This window comes from Diabrotica undecimpunctata, chromosome 2 (genome assembly GCF_040954645.1).
Source record: "Diabrotica undecimpunctata isolate CICGRU chromosome 2, icDiaUnde3, whole genome shotgun sequence".
In the NCBI taxonomy this organism is placed as follows: Eukaryota; Metazoa; Arthropoda; class Insecta; order Coleoptera; family Chrysomelidae; genus Diabrotica; species Diabrotica undecimpunctata.
In genome coordinates this window covers 124,123,330-124,142,845 of record NC_092804.1, presented here as the reverse complement: position 1 = coordinate 124,142,845, position 19,516 = coordinate 124,123,330, and the positions used below count along the sequence as shown (strand labels likewise).

At 33.1% G+C, this 19,516-nt stretch overlaps 1 protein-coding gene across 1 annotated transcript in view; it reads right to left on the bottom strand.

Moving 5' to 3' along the window:
* Window positions 1-19,516, bottom strand: part of LOC140433435 (uncharacterized) — a 67,001-nt gene that overhangs the window by 42,294 nt on the left and 5,191 nt on the right. The window contains exons 2-3 of the mRNA XM_072521440.1: window positions 3,370-3,466; window positions 1,267-1,495 (exon numbers count right to left, since the gene is read on the bottom strand). Of these exons, the coding sequence (XP_072377541.1) occupies window positions 1,267-1,495; window positions 3,370-3,466 (326 nt within the window). The remainder of the gene's footprint in view (window positions 1-1,266; window positions 1,496-3,369; window positions 3,467-19,516) is intronic.

Sequence of the window (19,516 nt, the reverse complement as noted above, 5' to 3'; positions counted from 1 at the left end):
ATTTTAATTTATTTACAAAAAATGTATTTACAACTACACTGGTTTCGTTTACAACAATATGTCAATATGATGGGTTTAAAAATCGAAAGTAACAATTATAAATATTTGAAATCGATTTCTGTTTATCAGAATTTTAAATTACAGCAAAACTATCAGTCCTAATCCGTATACCATTCGAAAGAGAAAACTTTTTTTAATTTAATAATTCATTAATGTACATGGTGTTAAGCCTTATATTACACATTGAATAATCCAATAATGAAACTACAAATTTTGAACACCCTGTATACAAATGTTTAATAATTAATCATGAAATACATTCGACCAATATCCAGCTATTTAGATGTATGAGTAATTTTATTAGAATGAGTCCTCGTTTAAAGTTTTACATTTTAAGAAAATTCGACATAACTCAGAACACTCTGTACATAGGTATAGGGAAGTCTTATGAAACTATACCTTATTTTTTGCAGACAATTAGAAAATCCCATAAAATATAGGGTGTTCTATAAGAAAAAATATAACTTTGAAACGCCGTGCTATATTGTAACACCCCGTATATTTCAGAATAATTTTAAAATGTAGTCTTTATTAACCTACATACTATACATTTAAATTTTTTTCAAAATCTTTTACCGTTTCGCTGTAATCTTCCGTCTCGTTAGTGGTAACTCACCCTGTATATATATATATATATATATATATATATATATATATATATATATATATATATATATATATATATATATATACCGGGTGAGTTACCACTAACGAAGAATAAGAATAATTTTAAAATGTAGTCTTTATTAACCTACATACTATACATTTAAATTTTTTTCAAAATCTTTTACCGTTTCGCTGTAATCTTCCGTCTCGTTAGTGGTAACTCACCCTGTATATATATATATATATATATATATATATATATATATATATATATATATATATATATATATATACCGGGTGAGTTACCACTAACGAAGAATAAGAATAATTTTAAAATGTAGTCTTTATTAACCTACATACTATACATTTAAATTTTTTTCAAAATCTTTTACCGTTTCGCTGTAATCTTCCGTCTCGTTAGTGGTAACTCACCCTGTATATATATATATATATATATATATATATATATATATATATATATAATTAAAAAATTTTTAAATGTTTAGATAATAAACAAAAATACGCAAAAAGATATTTCTAAATAGGATGGGAGAATATAATTACAAGGAAGATGTTTGAAACTAAATGTAACAATTTTACCTAAGTACAATTCCTTTAAAGCCTGACTTTCGGTATTAATAATAAATTTTGTACTTTCTTTGTCAACATGCCAGGCGTTTACATTATTAGGATATTGTTTAAATAAATCGTAAACAGCATTTTTCGACATTTCAATATAAGACATCTCAATTGTCATTCTATTGTCACCAATAAATTGTTTTTTTATTTCCAACAATTGTTTTACTACTCTAGGTGCTATCCCAAAATTCTGAAAGAAAGATTTGTTCCATAATGTCATGATTCTTTATAAATATTAAGTTATCAAACAAAATATATACCTATAACAACTGAAAATATTATCGATATTAAAAACCAGTAAAAATAAGGCTACAAATTTAGTTTTGCAGTATAAGACAATAAAGGACTTGTAAAGATTACAAAAGCAACAACAGGCACAATGAGATCGCACTGTCTATGAAAAGAGTCATCCGACGTAACTTTAGGGGTATTACTCGACTTTTCCTCACTACATATTTATATCTAAGGATACCCTGGAAAGCGCATTTGTAGAAAGGCTCAGTATATAATTTTTCTAGATGTCCAGGCATTAACACAAGGCAAGCGAAAAGAGTATTGCGCTTAAAATACTCTAGGTGACTTCAGAAAACTAAACTCAAACAAGCAGTCGATAACGAAGTCAGCGCCCTGTGAGTAAACTGTGCTAACGAATATACAAAGAAATGGACAGTTAATGTGGTATGAGCTACGAAGATCAGATGAGAGCTAATAATGGTAGCTTTTATATCTAAAGCCGGACAGAAAGTCCCTGCCGTTGATAACTCTGATGTAATTTTTATTACTCTATAAAAACTACTCGAAAGAGTACACACTGAATCTGGTGAGAGAAATAAAGTAGCTTGAGGTAATATTAGACTCAAGATTTAATTGGAATCAGCAGATAGAACGAATAACTAAGAGAGCCGTGGCTATGTTAATTACGCACAAGGAAAAATGTGGAGTTGAAACAGTCAAAAAAGTTCAATTCTCATAATAAGCAAAGTGCAAACATTTGCTTTCCTCGAATCTGACGAGCACACCAACATCAGCTATGGAAGTTCTACTGAACCTCTCTCCTTTGTGCATTATATATAAGGAAGAGGCGAGAACTGGATATTATAGACTGTGAGAAAGCCTGAGGAACATAATGGCTAGATCAGGACTTAGTAACATCATAAATTAAATCAGATCTACCCTACGGATGACGAAAAACACACGCGACTTAGACTACAGATTTATACTTGTTATACAGATAGCTCTAACTGCAGAAGGGTTGGGTACAGTTATATTTAGTAGTGGTGGAAATTTAAACATTTCTATCCTACTAGGATAATATAACTCTGTATTCCACTCGGATAATCTTGAACTATATAAGAAAAATTAACATGAAGGCTTTCGAACTAAAGCAGATCAATATAAATGTGCACAAATAGTCAAGCAGCTGTGAGGCCTTTTAGAATCCCTAAGGCGGGCTCTGGGCTAGTGGGGAAATGCCGAGAAAAACTCGACAGATTGGCGAACATAACAGTGCCACACCGTAAGATTACCAAAAAGTACCGTCCTTGACCGAAAAAAAAAATTCTGGACCCGAACACAATACAACTTTTACTGGGAGTATATACAGTCAAGCACATGGCAAAAGGTTTATTGGATAAACATGCGCTAATATACAAGTCTTCCTAACTAAACATGTGCTAGCCAAGGGACAGTACGGCCAGTTTAGAACAGAATGCCTCCGGAAAAACCACAGGTGTTGTCACTGGACACCACAAAATTAACCAAACTGATCAAACCAAAACTAATCTTTCCTTACTAAATCTCACTTTGGCCTATAATATTGCTTTCTTCGCTCACTTCACATTGAACAAAATATCCAATTTTTGCTATATATTAAATTTTAATCATCGATATCTTTAGAAGCCAACATTTCTGGCGAAAAAATGAATTATCCGAACAAATTAGCATTGATTTGATTTGTGAAGAAGGTTTCAAGAACATTCGCAACTACATACTAAATTATATTTAAGCCAAATTATAATAAGCTCACTATAGCTTATAACGCATAAATAAAATACATTAACTCACCTCGTTGGATACAAATTCAAGACCTGCTATGGTAGTTGATTTCCCAGAACCAGTTTGACCGAATCCCACTAATATACCATTGTTGCCTTCGGCTAATCTAATTAAATATATTAAATCATAAAATTAATATTCTCAATAAGAAAAAGTTGTAATAGATTATGTATTGTATAAAATTCCTATAGAGTTGTTGACAATAATGTTAAAAAGTAGCCTATGAGCGTTGCAATTTATTTGTTTTGGAATGATTTCACTTTTTACTATGCTAAATAATTACTCAGAATGTTATCCGCATAAATTTGAGCGTTGATATAGTAGTATACTGCGTTGTAAGTACTAGGTACGATGTTAACGCATTAATATCTAAAGAGCATTAAGATAATGTGACGATAAATAATGACGTGTCATATGACTTAAAACTGTAAACATATTTATTACTAATATCTTTTCTATTCTAGTTATTTCGGCGCTCAGTTGAAAGACCTGTTACCTGAATTATGATGAGTCACCCACGACTTGAAATTTCCAGAAGGAGGTCGAATAAAACTAGTCTGAGCGACCTTCTGGGCTCTTCGATGGGGTTTCGCCGCAATTCTCGAATAACGGGAATTTATATTTAAAGAGGAATTTTGTTGTAAACAGAACAGTTAGTTTTTGAACATCGCGTCGTTTAAAATTTAACGCATGGATTATAATAAATGTAGATAAATTATATAATTATTAAGTGTAAGATAAATTATATTATTGTCCAAATAAAGACTTTAAATAAACTAATAAGTGTTATAAGTAAAACCTTTAATAATAAATAAAAACAATAAATTAGATTAATATGATAATATTACAATAATATAAAGCCATAGTTAAAGATCCAACAGTAAATCGGTCGATTTCCTGACTTACAACTGGTAAGTAACGTTCATCCGGATATCTAAACAACAGAAGACAACCATCATAACCGGTTATACGACTTCTACACTTATCTCTTAAACGTAAAGGTCTTGAGTGCCGACGTTGCTAACTAAAGTGGTTGCTTTCAGATTATAATCGTACTCCCCTGTGATCATCGCTTGAAAGAGGTTTGCGAAAAGTTTTCTGGGTTTTAAATTAGAATTTTTTAATCTTTTTAGTACCGTTTTATCACCAACCACCAAAGAGCAGCATTTAAAACGACGTTAGGCCGAAATAATAATAAGTCGATTGTGTCTTTTGAAGACATGTTTTCACTTTGTTTTAGGTATTTTATGAGCATTATTTAAAGAGCTCGTTGCAATAAGAGACCTAAGCCACAATTTTTAAAATTTAAAGATTTCAATAAAACGAGTTCTGTAACCATGATAAGTCACCAGCCAAGTTTTAAGGCTATAACGACTTTGTTATCAACTTGTAAAATAATGAAAAATTTTTAAGCAATAACCTCACAAGCCACACCAAAATCAAAATGGCGACGGTTGATCGAAGAGTATTGAAAGAAAGACAGGTATTTTATTAGGAGAAAACAGTAGTTTAGGTTCATATTTTGACTTTGATGATTCTGCTAATAATCGAGAATATTCTCCACAACCGAGTTTCTGTGAAAGTGATGAATCTTGGCCGAAAAAGGTAAATAAATATTTTGGTAACTTGAGAGCTTTTTGCATTCGGATATGTAGCTTGCGTCTTAATAATTTATCAGACTAACATAAATCTTAATGGGACCAGATAGATTAGCGAATATCTGTAAAAACAACAAGCCTCTAGCAGAAGACCCATTGGAAGGCCGCCAAATAGGTGGAAAGATTATGTACAGTCAACAACGACTGAAACAGAATAAGAGGCAAACAAATAGGAGCAATCCTAGTCGCGCGAAGAAGAAGAAAAAGAAGAAGAGACATAAATCTTTTATTAAAATGTAGCCATAAATATCTTGTTTTTAATTTTTTCTTTATACAGAGCCATCAGCACTAATATTTTGCTTAAATTCGTTTGTCAATAACATGTTCTAAGACCAATTATTTACTAGGTGGCTTAGACCCTTAAGGTCGCTGAGGCCCTTAAACTCAATTTCATGTTCATGAGTTTCATGTAAGAAACTCAGAACATAGACATAATTCTTTTGACTTGCAACAGACTTAACCCACATCGGCATTGACTGTTGGCGTAGCATTTTACCTTAGAAAAGTATGGACCTACATAATCTTGGTATACATGAAGTTGCAGTTGCAAAAAAAGTTCTAAAATTGCTAGTGTATTTCTTAAGTACATAACCAGTAACGAGCAAGGTCTGAAAAGGGCCAAAAAAAGAATACTGGTATTGCGGCTGCAATTCGTGGGGTAAAAAGTTTACAAAACCATAGAATATCATTTTGTCGCATCTGGGCAGATTCACTTGCCTTAAGATAGAGATTTTGCTTTAATAGAAGAACATAAAAACATATCAAGTAAATGTGTTCTTAAGAAGAATGGTTTTAAATTGTGAAAAAGTGAAAAACTAAATACAGACTAGTTTAATTCGGAAAGAATTATAGAGAAACTGAAACTAATTGATATCAAGGACAATCTAGAAAGATGTTAAGATCTAGCTTAAAATATGAGAACTAAGAATATCGGTGACAGATTTTTAAAGCAGTGTTTATACAACCAAGTAAAAGATCGCTTAAATAGATAAGAAGCCACTTCTCATTGATAAAACAAAGGCTTGTCTGTTTACTGTGATACTATGTATTTGTGTGATTTCAAACAAAATTACGCAAAAGGTAAGTTGATGGTGATTTGTATTTATAAGTAAAACTCTGTAGAATGACTGAAATTTATCATATTATCGAAAAACAAATCGGAGTGGTACAAAAAATTGACAATTTTAGTGTTCGGGATATATGATCCCAATGGTTGTTTTTGGTGGCAATAATCATTCCAATGGTTTTTTTCAGCATGAAGCGACGTCAACCGTTGAGTCAAATAGATATAGAAAAGTTCGCCAACAATTTTTATTCTGATTCAGAATTAGATGATATTGAAGATCCATTTGCCAATAGTGATAATTCTGTAGATCCAAATTATACCGATAGTGAAGTTTCTATTGATCGATATCCTTCTGGCAGCGATTCTGAAGAAACAGATTTCGAAATAATTGAACTGAAAATGAGATAAACAATCTAGAAACTTTAGGAAAGGAAAACAATGAAGAAATGATAGATACAGTGATTGAAAATAGTAATGAAAAAGCCAGATTCTAAAGGTGAAAATGTAGAATAACATTCCAAAAAAAGAGGATAAAGGAATGAAAAAATATTTTGGTATAATCTTTCAAACCATTTTAAATCCAGATTTCCAACCATTCCTCATAAGAATGTTCCTGTAACATTGTTCATACTTTTAGTCCGTTACCAGTCTTCAAGAAGATATTTCCGCCAAGTTTGATGCTCTTTATTGTGGATTGTACCAACGAGAGAATTGATCTCTACAGAAGAGAAAAGACAACACCAAGGGACACAATACACAGGAATGTTGGAGAATTTATGATCGTAATCGGAATAACATTAAGTATGTGTATCAATTGTCTTCCTAACCTTTCTGATTACTGGTCTTCAAGGCCTTCTATCGGTAACCAATTTATAAAACAAAACATTTCAAGAAATAGATGTTTGGTGCTTCTAGCTAAATTGTATATGCATCACCCGAAAATGCTTTAAAAATCTACTATACTGATGAATTTGTTTTTTGCTTGAAGTACACTTTTCAGAAATACAGGTCAGATAGCTCTTGTCAAAGTATTGATGAACGCATGACGAAGTTTAAGTGCCGAAGCATATTGAAACAATATATTCCGAACAAACCTATAAAAAGAGGAATTATGACATGGGTTGAATCCAACTCTGATACAGGTTACACATATGATATAAATATTTACAGTGGAAAAGAAATCCAAAAATTTGAAGGTACCCTAGGGGAAAGAGTTGTGCAGTACACACAATGTCAAGTACGATAAAAGATGGTAATGTCGTTTTAGCTTTCTACGAATTTGTCACTACTGTAAAACTACTTCACGAAAGTTTCTAGGAATTTGGACTGTAATAAGGACCAGAAAAAATATGCCTTTCCTCAATATTAAGTTAGTCAGAGGAGAGTCACAGTTCGTTTGCACCGATGCAGGAATAATTTGAACGAAATGGCGAGACACTAATTGTTATTAAGTAATTGCCACAAAGATACCTTAACCACTGTAAAACGTAAAGGACTTGATGGTACAAAAGCTGACGTCTCTTGTCCAAAAGCTATAGCTTTTTACAACTGCTGTATGAGTGGAGTTGACTTGAGTGACCAAATGTCTGGATTGTATGATTTAGATAGAAAATCGCTCAAATGGTGGAAAAGTCTTTTTTAGACTCACAATGGTAGCGACTGTCAATAGTTAAATTATTTACAACCAACTCAATCGCAAGACAATTTCATTCAAGGATTTTTTACTGACAGTAGGTGAAGATTTAGTAACCGAAAGAAGAAGCTCTACCAAAGTTCATGTTAGAAAAAGATCTGTAGGAAGCCCTTCAAAGATAACGAAGAATATGATAAATGTGGGAAATCATTTACCAATCATAGAAAAATCTCGTCGTCGTTGTACGGTGTGTTCTGCCAAGAAAAAAGAAACACGAACACAAATGATATGTCAAATGTGTCAGGTACACTTATTTAAACAATGCTTTTCTCCTTGCCATTTATAAAAATGTTTTGTTACTTATACAATGAATTATTATTGGTTAAATTCAAAAGAAAATTGTTTTTAAGATTTTTATTTCATGTAATTAAAAGTTGAATCCCATTGAAAAATTTCATGTAGATACCATTGCGATATATCGTCCCACCAAAAAACCATTGGGACAATATATCCTAGGATAAAAGTACTCCAAACTTAATAAAAAAAATAATATTAATATGATCAAACACATCCGTAGAACCACATTATATGCCCAAATGATAAATATGTATTAGTTTTTGCTGAGAAGAAAAAAAAGTGGGGTCGAAAGGGTTAATGTTGAATATAAGGTATATATTGGTTTATTCTATCAGGTCGTGTATGAGTATGTCATAATTTGTGGTTATTGGCACTTTTGCAAAGTGATAGAAATGTCTCGTTTAGAATAAAACAATGAAGAATGCGTAAATTTACTTTAAATGCATGGAGAATGCGGCAGTTATTACTAGAACATACTTTATTTGCTAAAATTTATCCGGATCAACCACGAACTACTCGTGATACTGTGGACAGATTACTTAAAAATTTGAAACAAATGGATATAAACGGACTAGCTAATAAAATAAAAGTAACTAATAATAAAAGTAATAAAAGTACTTAACATCGGTTAAGAAAATATGCTCAAACACGAAAACAGCCAAAACATCTAAACTCCAACCTAATACAATTCAAGAAAGACGAAACAGAACAGATCGAACTTCGGACAGCTTCCAAAGTTTAAACAAAAACGTGAAGAAAGAAATTAGGAACGATCATAGAAACTATACTAACAATCTAATAAAAGATATAATACAAGATAACTGCAATATGAAAGTACTGAAAGCAAAAAACTCAAGCGGCATAACAAAAATTATAGAAATAAAAAATGAGAAAAACGTCACTGTTCGAGAAAGGAAATAAGCGAGGCCATTGAAAAATTCTTCTCTAAATTATACTCGGTAAATACACAACCACAACAACGACGTACTGAACGAACAATAATTAACACCGGCTCAGAAGAAATACCGGACATAACCGACTATGAAATAAGAATGGCCCTAAATCAACTAAAAACGATTAAATGTCCGGGAGAGGACAAAATTACAGTCGAAATGTTGAAAATTGGTGGCAGAAAAATGGAACAGGTATTAAATATTTTATTTAATAAAGTAGTTGATGAAGGAAAGATTCCTCAAGAATGGTACAACTCCGAAGTTATTCTATAATTCAAGAAAGGGGACAAAGCAAACATTGAGAATTACCGACCAATATCCTTGCTATCATATCTGTATAACTTACTAACTAAAATCGTAACCAACCGCCTAACACATAAGCTCGATTTCTATCAACCTATCGAGCAGGCTGGATTCAGAAAACATTTTAGTACCATAGACCACTTTCACAACGTAAGAACACTGATAGAAAAATTCACCGAGTATAATGTTCCAATTAATATGGCGTTCGTCAATTTCCATCGAATTATGGGCAGTGCTTGAATCTCTAGAAAATGCACGTATAGATTCAAGATACACTAACATAATTAAAAACATATATGAAAATGCCACCATGCAGATAAAGCTGGACGAAAGCACAAAAACTAATCCCATAAGACTACAACGGGGAGTAAGACAAGACACCATCTCTCCCAAACTATTTACCCTTGCTCTAGAAGACATTTTTAAGAAACTAGAATGGAACAACAAGGGTATCAACGTCGACGGATCATACTTAAACCACTTGAGATTCGCAGATGACATAGTTTTAATAGCCGATAATACCCAAGAACTAAATGATATGTTACAACAATTAAATGCAGTTTCAGGAGCGGTAGGCTTAAAAATGAACTACAGTAAAACAAAAATACTGAGCCGAGACCAGACAAATATAAAAATACAAAATCATACCATAGAAAATGTTGTATATCTAGGTCATGTCATCAAACTAGGAAAACCAAATCAAGATGCTGAAATTAAAAGAACATAACTGGAATGGGGCGCTTTCGGCAAACTAGCATATATCTTGAAAAACATCTCCATTCCTGTAAACTTAAAGAAAAAGGTGTATAACACATGCATACCACCATTTTGTACCTACGGCTTGGAAACAGTAGCCCTTACCAAAAAATCTGCTAAAAAATTAGAAACAACGCAAAGTACAATGGAACGAATCATGCTTGGAATATCACTGAGAGACAAGATTAGAAACACCGAGATAAGACGTAGAACGAAGATTAAAGATATTGTGGAAGAAATTACAAAAATGAAATGGCGCTGGGCAGGTCACGTAGCCCGATATAATGACAACAGGTGGACACGGAGAATTCTAGAATGGAGACCAAGGATGACAATAAGAAGCATGAGAAGACCTCAAAAAATATGGGTAGATGACATAAGAGCAGTGGCAGGCAAACAGTGGATTAGATTGGCGCAAGATAGAGAAAGATGGAAGCAATTGGGAGAGACCTATATTTAGGAGTGGATGGAAAATGGTTGACCATATTTTACTTGTTTTCAATAAAAAGTTAACAAAACGAAGCCTATTTTTGATAAGATAATGAATTGTTGAAGAATATTTTATGGTGCGACGAATCAAGATTTACAAAAAATGGATGTTTAATTAGAACAGACACAATTCGCATTAATGGAGCAAAGTAAATCAGCATTTAACCGTGGTTTTAAAAAACGATGCTAATTTAATGTCTTTTGCAAAAAGAGGCAACCAGGTTGTAGCTCTCCTCTTATATGATGATAACTTAAACTAATTTTTTTATGTAAAAGATATCTCAATATATTTAAAGTAAATTTAGGTATGCAATTTTCATTGTTTAATTCTAAACGAATCATTTTTATCACTTTGCAAAAGTGTCCATAATCAAAAATAATGACAATTATGATATTTTCATACACGGCGTACTAAAATAAAATAATACACACTAGAAACACTAAAACTATTTTCAGGATAATTAATTTCTTAATTCACTAAAATTGTAAAATACAGTGTTTTATATAAAATTATTGACTTACTGTAGTTTGAATTTTAAAGAACGAGTGTATCATTTGTAAACACCCTGTAATTTTATCTAGAACCTTACACAGAACCTAAAAATTCAATAATGTATAGGATGTTCCATTTAAAATAAAAAAACTTGCTGCTCAGTAACCGGAAGTGGCATATCTGTCAAAATATTTTGCTTAAATTCGTCATACCTTGTAATTTCCATAAACAAATTTACATAGATATCGTGTAATTAGTTTCTGATATATAGATAGTGTAAGCTCGTTGTGAAACACCCTGTATATCGTATAAATGTATATAAAGCGATAGAACGAAATAAAAAACGTGTAACCAATATGTGCAATTTTCAGTGATATGTTTCTAAATACATTGTGTATACCGTATTTTTAAATTTCTTGAGTCATAGTTGTATGTACAAAAATGCAACACATGTTGGGAAATATTGAGCAGTTAAGGTAATAGTGCAAAAAAAGCATATTTATGGCACATGGAGTTAATTAGCGGAATCGCTTATTCATACAAAACACTGTAATCAAAAAACCGTATTCGCATACAATATTTAACCTGGTCGCCAATTTAGTAACAAAACCAGTTTCACAGTCTTCTTCTTCTTCTTCCTCAACTTTTCCCATTTCAGTCCATCGGGTATTCTTCACCTACACCTTTCTCTCTCAAGTCCTCTGCCACACATTGCTTCCACCTTCTCGGTTTTCCTCTAGCTCTTCTTCCATCAACTTTTAACAACTCCATCCTTCGTTCAACGCATTGCAATGTTTGTTCTTGAATCTTTTTTGAGACTATAATCACCCCGGCTCTTTCCCTAATCAACTCGATCCTGATTCTGTCCCTTCTAGTCTTACCCAATATCCACCGTAAAATTTTTATTTTAGCTACCTCCATCTTCTTTTCCTGAATCTTCTTTACAGGCCACACTTCACCCCCCGTACACCGACGCAGGTCTCACCTCACTCTTGTATATCTTTTCTTTCAGCCCTTCTCCCGATTTTTCGCTCATTTGCTTTCAGTAAAACTAACCAGTCTGTATCCTATGGACAATTTCTCGATCTATTGTCCCATTTTCCGTTATTAAGTAGCCAAGATATTTAAAATCTCCTACTCGTCTTAGTTTTTCTCCAAGCAATTTTATGTCTCCAAATATTCCTCTTTCTCCCAACCCCATATACTCCGTTTTCGACCTGCTAACCTTAAGTACTCCCTCTTCAATAGACCTTCTCCAACAATCCAACTTCTCCTCCATTTCTTAGCTCTCCTCTACTAACACGATATCATCAGCAAAGAGCATTGACCAAGGAGTCCCCTTCCTTACTTTCTCTGTCAGTACATCCATAACAAGATTAAACAGGTAGGGATTCAGTGAAGAGCATTGATGCAAACCAACCGTCACTGGAAAACTTTCGGTCAATCCGACACAAGTCCTTACTTTGATGTAAGCTCCCTCATGCATATCCTTCATGAGACTTAAGTACTTCTCAGGAACCCATTTCTCTCTCATACATCTCCATAGCTCTTGTCTAGGAACTGTGTTGTACGCCTTCTCAAGATCTATAAATATCAAATGTAGCTCTCTTTTCTTCTCGTCGCTTTTCTCTATCAAGTGTATCAAGGCAAACAAGGCATCCGTTGTCCTCCTTCATGGCATAAACCCAAACTGTTCTCCTATTGATGTCTCTGTCCTTTACCTTTACTGTCGCTTGACAGTTCTCTCCCAAATTTTCATTATGTGTGACATTAACTTTATCCCTCCATAGTTATTACAGTCCTGAATGTCCCCTTTATCTTTATATAATGGTACCCTGCATTGTGCATCCATTCTTCCTCATATATCCTTCTCATCATTTGCCACAAAATATCAACATCTTTCTCTCCTAGAGCCTTTTAAACCTCCAGAGGTATTGCATCAGGTTCTACCGGCTTACCATTCTTCATCCTATTTAACGACTCGACAACCTTAGCTCTCTCTATCCCCGGTATTAGATTCTTATTTACGGTCCCGCATTCTCTGTCTCTCCTCTGGTGTTCTTCATTTAACAACTTTCTGGAGTACTCATACCATATTTGCTTTATTTCAACATCGCTTCTTAACACTTTTCCTTCCGCATTCTTAATCTGCCACACGTGAGTCAAGTTCTTTGATGTTTTGTCCCTTGCTTTAGCAATGCTGTATTAACTTTTCATCCCCTCAAGTGTTTCCAACTCTTCATACAGCTGTGCAGACTATCTTTCCTTAGCAGTAGCTAGGGCGCGCTTTGCTTCCCTTTTTGCTACCTTGTATGTATCCTTATATTCCTTTCTTTCAAACAAAACTAGCATTCACAGTGCTCTCAGAATAAAACATATCTGCAATCAGCAATAAAAACCAGATCCGTAAACTAAGCATAACCTGGCTAACATTTTATACCATTTAAACATTACCGCCATTATATGTTGTTACCTGGTCGCTATTTTTCCAATTTTAGGAACAAAATTAACTTTCAAGTGATCTCAGAAAACTAGATCTGTATACTATGCATTATCTGGCTAATATTTTAGACTATTTAAACCGTTACCGCGATTATATGTTGTTGCCTTATTTTAATCCATTAAATAATATATACTTTGGTCAATTAACAAAGCATGCGTTAGGGTAGAGAAACATATTTCACCTGTGTGAATACTTGCCAAAACATCTTTCAGTAATCAACGAGTTTTAAAATGGGGAAAATATCAGAATAAAAGAGGATTTATAAGAAAGAGGAAGTAGTATAAGTTCTCTTATAAAATATAATATTTAAAGGAATTTTTTAGAAAAAATTATAAACGTTTACGTAACAAGATTTATAGTTTCCTGTTAAAGCATATGTGGGATTAGGAATAGGATAGTATTATTTATACATTACGAAACTGCATCGGAAATGCCAAAAAGTGCAATTAATCTGCATGTTCATATAAGCCGTTAAAATATCTATTAACAAGAAAATGTATCGCGCATCACGGCCACTTTGCACATTTAAATGCTGGAGACATAACTCAAATATTCAGTACGTATCAGTCGTTTCGCTGATGATGATAAGTGAATAGTGACTCCAATATATTTTAGCAAAAGGTATGTTTTTTAGTATTTCTATTATAGACAATTAAGAAAAGTCTTATATATAGATAATTTGCTTTCATTTATTGTACCTTTATACATATGTTCCTAGACTGTTCTGTTCGTGTTTTTATTTCTATATCTGGATCCCACTTTTCATTTAGTACCTACTACTACTATCTGAATTTGTAAACTTGATCTTTTTCTTTTCCTTTAAGTTTCATCTACTATCGAAGGTTGAAAATCATCATGGCTATGGGGACAATGTTGACTGCCGCTCTAAATAGTTCTGCACTACTGCATTCAAACCAATCCCTCAAGTTCTTAAGCCACGATATTCTTCGTCTTCCCACAGTTCGCTTTCCTCGAATTTTGCATTCCATAATAAGCTGCAATAATGAGAATCTTTGCCCTCTCATAACATGGCAAGTACTCAAGTTTTCTTCTTTTGATAGTCAATATCATTTCAGCTTCATTTCTGATTCTTCTAGTAACTTCTGCGTTAGACATTCTTTGAGTTTATGATATTCGTAGAATTCTTCTGTAATACGAAAATTCAAAGGCGGCCAACTTATTTCCATGCACTTGTTTTAAAAGAAGAGTAATTAATACATAACACCGAAGCATTCTTAGGCATAGTTCTAACCTTATATCTCGACAACAAAGAAACTTTTTAGGTTTAACGAATGATGCACGTGCTATTTCAATACGTGTCTTAATTTCTTTTGTTTGGTCTACATTTGATGTTATCCATGTTCCTAAGTATTTGTAGGTATCCACACTCTCAATTACAGTATCATCAACAATTAATTGGATATTTGATTCTGCTGATTTAGTCATGATCATGCATTTAGTTTTTTTTTTTCAAATTCATTGTTAGTCCGTATTTATGACAGCAGTCATTACATCTTTGAATCACGTTCTGAAATTATTGTTGTTATCCGTCATTATTACTGTATCGTCTGCAAAACACAAGTTATTCAAAACTTCTCCATTGATAGATATACCTTCTATTGAATCTGAGAGCGCTTCTTTAAATACCACTTCACTGTAGACATTGAAGAGTAGTGGTGACAGCACGCAACTCTGGCGGACTCCTCTCTGTATTTTGATATCTCGGGTGTTCTGGTTGTCAACTCTTACCTTGCAGTTTCCAATGTAAATTAGATATAATTTTCATATCACGACTGTCAATATTTTTGCTTTTTAATATATCTACAAGCTTTTTATGTTGAACCTTATCAAATGCTTTTTCAAAATATACAAAACATAAGTACATGTCCTGATTCATATACATGCATCTCTAGGCCAGCACATTCAAACCGAACAAAGCATCTCTTGTGCCCATACCATTTATAAAGCCAAATTATGTGTCACTAAGAGTTTTAACAATTCTGCTGTGTATTAATTTTAAAAATGTTTTAAGTGTGTGACTCATTAAAGCTATTGTTCTGTGATCTGAGCAGGATATTGCACTTGACTGGTATTGACAAAGGTCGATTGTAGCCATTGTCTGGGGATTGTGGCAGTCTGATATATTAGATTAAAGAGTTCAACAGGCAGCTTTGCCCTCTTTTGTGTTTTTGATGGCATATATGTCTTCCCGTAATATTGGTGGTCCGGTATCCTCTGTGGTTTCTAATGATAGTTCTACTCTTTCATCATCAAATAGCTTTTGGATGTAATTGGTCCAGTGACACAATCTTTTCTTCATATCAGTAATAATATCTCCTTTATCATTTTTAAGGATATTTCTAGGCTGCCAGGGAAAAAGAGTATACTTAAGTCAAAAATCTTAATTTTAGAGGAATAGCATTTTGTTATTTGAAAGATGTATCTAAATAAATTTTAAACCAAATACCTATCTTCTAAAAAAAACTTATAGCATATTACCTAAATGTAAGTTTGAAGCAAATTAATATCTAAGCTACTTTAGAAAAAATTAACGACTTATATTATATTGACCACTAAACTAAATTAACATTTTATTATTACATTATTTGGACCTATATCAGATAAATGGAAAAATATTAAAGTAATTTAAAAACTTAAATAAAAAAATATATATAACTCCAGTTTGGTATTTTAAGTTTTTCTATGTCTTTTTCAACTTCCTTCTTCCACCTGGTTTTCGGTCTGCCTTTCTTCCTTTTCCCTCCTATTCCTTCCATTAGCATTCTTTTTGGCAGTCTCGTGTTTTCCATCCTTTGGATGTGTCCCAACCATCTCAGTCTTTGTGACTTTATGATCCCTACGATATTTGGTTCTCCATACATCTCCTCTAATTCCATATTTGGTCTTTTTATCTATATACATAGCATATACATAGCATATACATTCCATAATTTACCTCCAAATATTTTCCTGAGGACTTTTCTTTCCCAGACTTGCAGCAAGACATGCTCGGATTTGTTCATTGTCCATGTTTCACTGGCATATAATACAATAGGTCTTATTACTGTCTTATATATTCTTATCTTAGCCCTTCTAGATATGTTTTTGCTTCTTAATAAATTGTTTAGTGCAAAAATACAACGGTTACCGGCCATAATTCTCGCTTGGATTTCTTCCTTCATATTTAGTCTTCTCGTGAATGTCGCTCCTAAATACTGGAATATTTCTACTTCTTCGAATTTATATGTTTTTTCATCTGTTATTACTGTCAGATATTGTTCTTGTAGGTAATCTATTTCTGTCCATTCCATATATTTAGTCTTTTCTTCATTTATGTACATCCCTTTCTTTCTCGCTTTTATTTCTAATCTTTTTATTATTTCTTTTAATTCTTGCTTACTTCTGGCTATTAGTACAATGTCGTCAGCGAATGCTAAGCATTGGTGTTTTCTTTGATATATAAGTCCTGACCTGTTGATTCCAGCTTCTCTGATGGTAACTTCGAGGACGATACTGAACAACAGCGATGACAGTGGGTCTCCTTGTCGCACCCCCTCCCTGACCTCAAACTTATCTGTTTCTTCGACATTTATTTTAACCCTATTCTCTGTTTTTCGGAGTGTCACTTTTACCATTCTTATCAGTTTTTCACTAATTCCCATATCACGTAGTGCTTTGTATATTTCTTTGCGTTTTATCCTATCGAACGCTTGCTTAAAGTCGATGAATAGGGCCATTGTAGGTTTCCCATATCCGTAGCTTTCTGCTTGTATTTCGCGCAGTAGGAAAATTTGATCCACTATGCTGCGCCCTCTTCTGAATCCACATTGATATTCCCCTATGTCATTATCTATATTTTGAGATAGTTTATCTTTTACATATACTGCAAGTATTTTATATGCAACATTTAGTAGGACTATTCCCCTGTAATTGTGGCATAAACTTTTGTCGCCTTTTTTGTGAAAAGGGCACAGTGTCGCTTCGGTCCATTCCTTCGGTAATTTTTCTTGTTCCCATATGTCTTTTAGCAACTTTTCCAAATGCTTAATTAGTACTGGTCCTCCATATTTAAACATTTCAGCTGTTACTTCATCTCTTCCTGGGCTCTTATTATTCTTTAGGTTCTCTATTATTTCTTTTATTTCTTTTTCGTTCTTTCCGGCGGTCTTTCCGCTATTCGTTCTTGATCGACATTTTCCTTCGCTTCTTCTTCCTCTTCATATTCTGTTGTGGGAATTTCATTTAAAAGTTCTTCAAAATATTCTTTCCATCTGCTCAATATTTCTTCGTCACTTACAAAATTTCTTCTACTTTTGTTTTTGTAGTGTACAGGTTTTCCTTGGTACCCCTTTTTCTCATTTTTCACCCCTTGATATAAGTTTCTAATTTCTCTATTTTTATAGCTCTGTTCTATACATTTTAATTTATCTTCATTGTATTTTCTTTTCTTATGTCTTATTATTCTTTTGGCTCTTTTCCTTTGTTCATTGTATTTTCTCTCTATCTCTGTTGTTTTTTCTTGCATCATTTTCATTCTTAATTTATTTCGTTCATCTAGTTCCATTTTACATTCATCGTCGAACCATTCTTTGTATTCGTGTTTTATATTTCTATTACTGGCTTGAGCTGCTTTGGTCATACATACTTTTATTTGCATCCATATTTGTTCAATATCCCCACTTTCTGCAATATTATCTAATCCTCTACTGACTATTCTTTCATATTTATTTTGTTCCTCTTCTATCGGTAGTCTCACAGGTTTAGTTGCTTTATACTTTCTCTTCCGCTGGTTTCTAAGCACTGGAATAAGTTGTTTCATTTGTATTCCAACTATGAAGGGATCTGAATCTGCATCTGGACCTCTGTATGTTCTTATGTTCTTTATACATTTTTGCATATCTTTTTCGACAAGCACATGATCAATTTGGTTTATGGTTTTCCCATCCGGTGATCTCCACGTTCCTTGGTGTATTCTTTTGTGTTGGAAGTACGTGCTCATAATGATCATATAATAAATAAAAAACACATATTAATTATTTTCACAATTTTTCGAATCATCTCCACCAGGAAAAGTATCAGGCATGTCATTTGTCTTGATATTTCTATAAAAATCATGAAATGTTGGAGAAATTAGTGTTAAGAGATCCATTATATCTTATTTATTTTCTTTTGAAATGGGTAAAGTAGAGGTATAACATTTGGTTGGATTTAGCTGAGCATTTGGATGTCCCCTCCGGATAAGACTCAAACACTTGAAAGAAACATCGTGTCTAAAACTCTGTTTAAAATAAACATTTCCAAATTCGCGAGTATATAGAAACCACCTGACTGAGTACCAATTAAATACATTGCCTTCATTGTCTTTTTTCCTAAGTTGGAGGTCCGATTTAAGAAGATCCGTAAAATTTAAGAAATCTGAATGGGTCAATTCTATCACGCTAAATTTTTTCTTTTTTCCCACAGAACGGACAAGTTGGTACCAATCACATGAATGAGAAATAGGAATTTGTAATTTCTTTTTTGCTTCTCAATGAGGCCGTGATCGACATCACATTTCATGTGAGTGTATCCACTAATGAGGAATTTATGATCTATATAAGGTAGATGCTGATTAGTTTGCATAGCAACCAGAAACATTGCAGCAACATGAGAATTTTTATTTTGTCCTCCACAAGTGTCAGAATATAATATTACCTTGCTTACTTGTGGAGGAAGAGAAATCAGTTCTTTGTAAATGCTTGTTGCTATTTAATTTCCTTTCCTACCACCTTCAGCTTCATGCCACATGTAACATGTAAGGTTACCTGTACTGGTTTCATGCATGGTTAAATTGTAGGTCTATAACTGCCGTTTCTTTTTTCAAGGTAAGCATTGTCAGCATCCTGGTGGTGGTCAGCTAATTCACGTTCTATATTGTTTTTTTCTTCCGGTGTAGAAATCTTTAA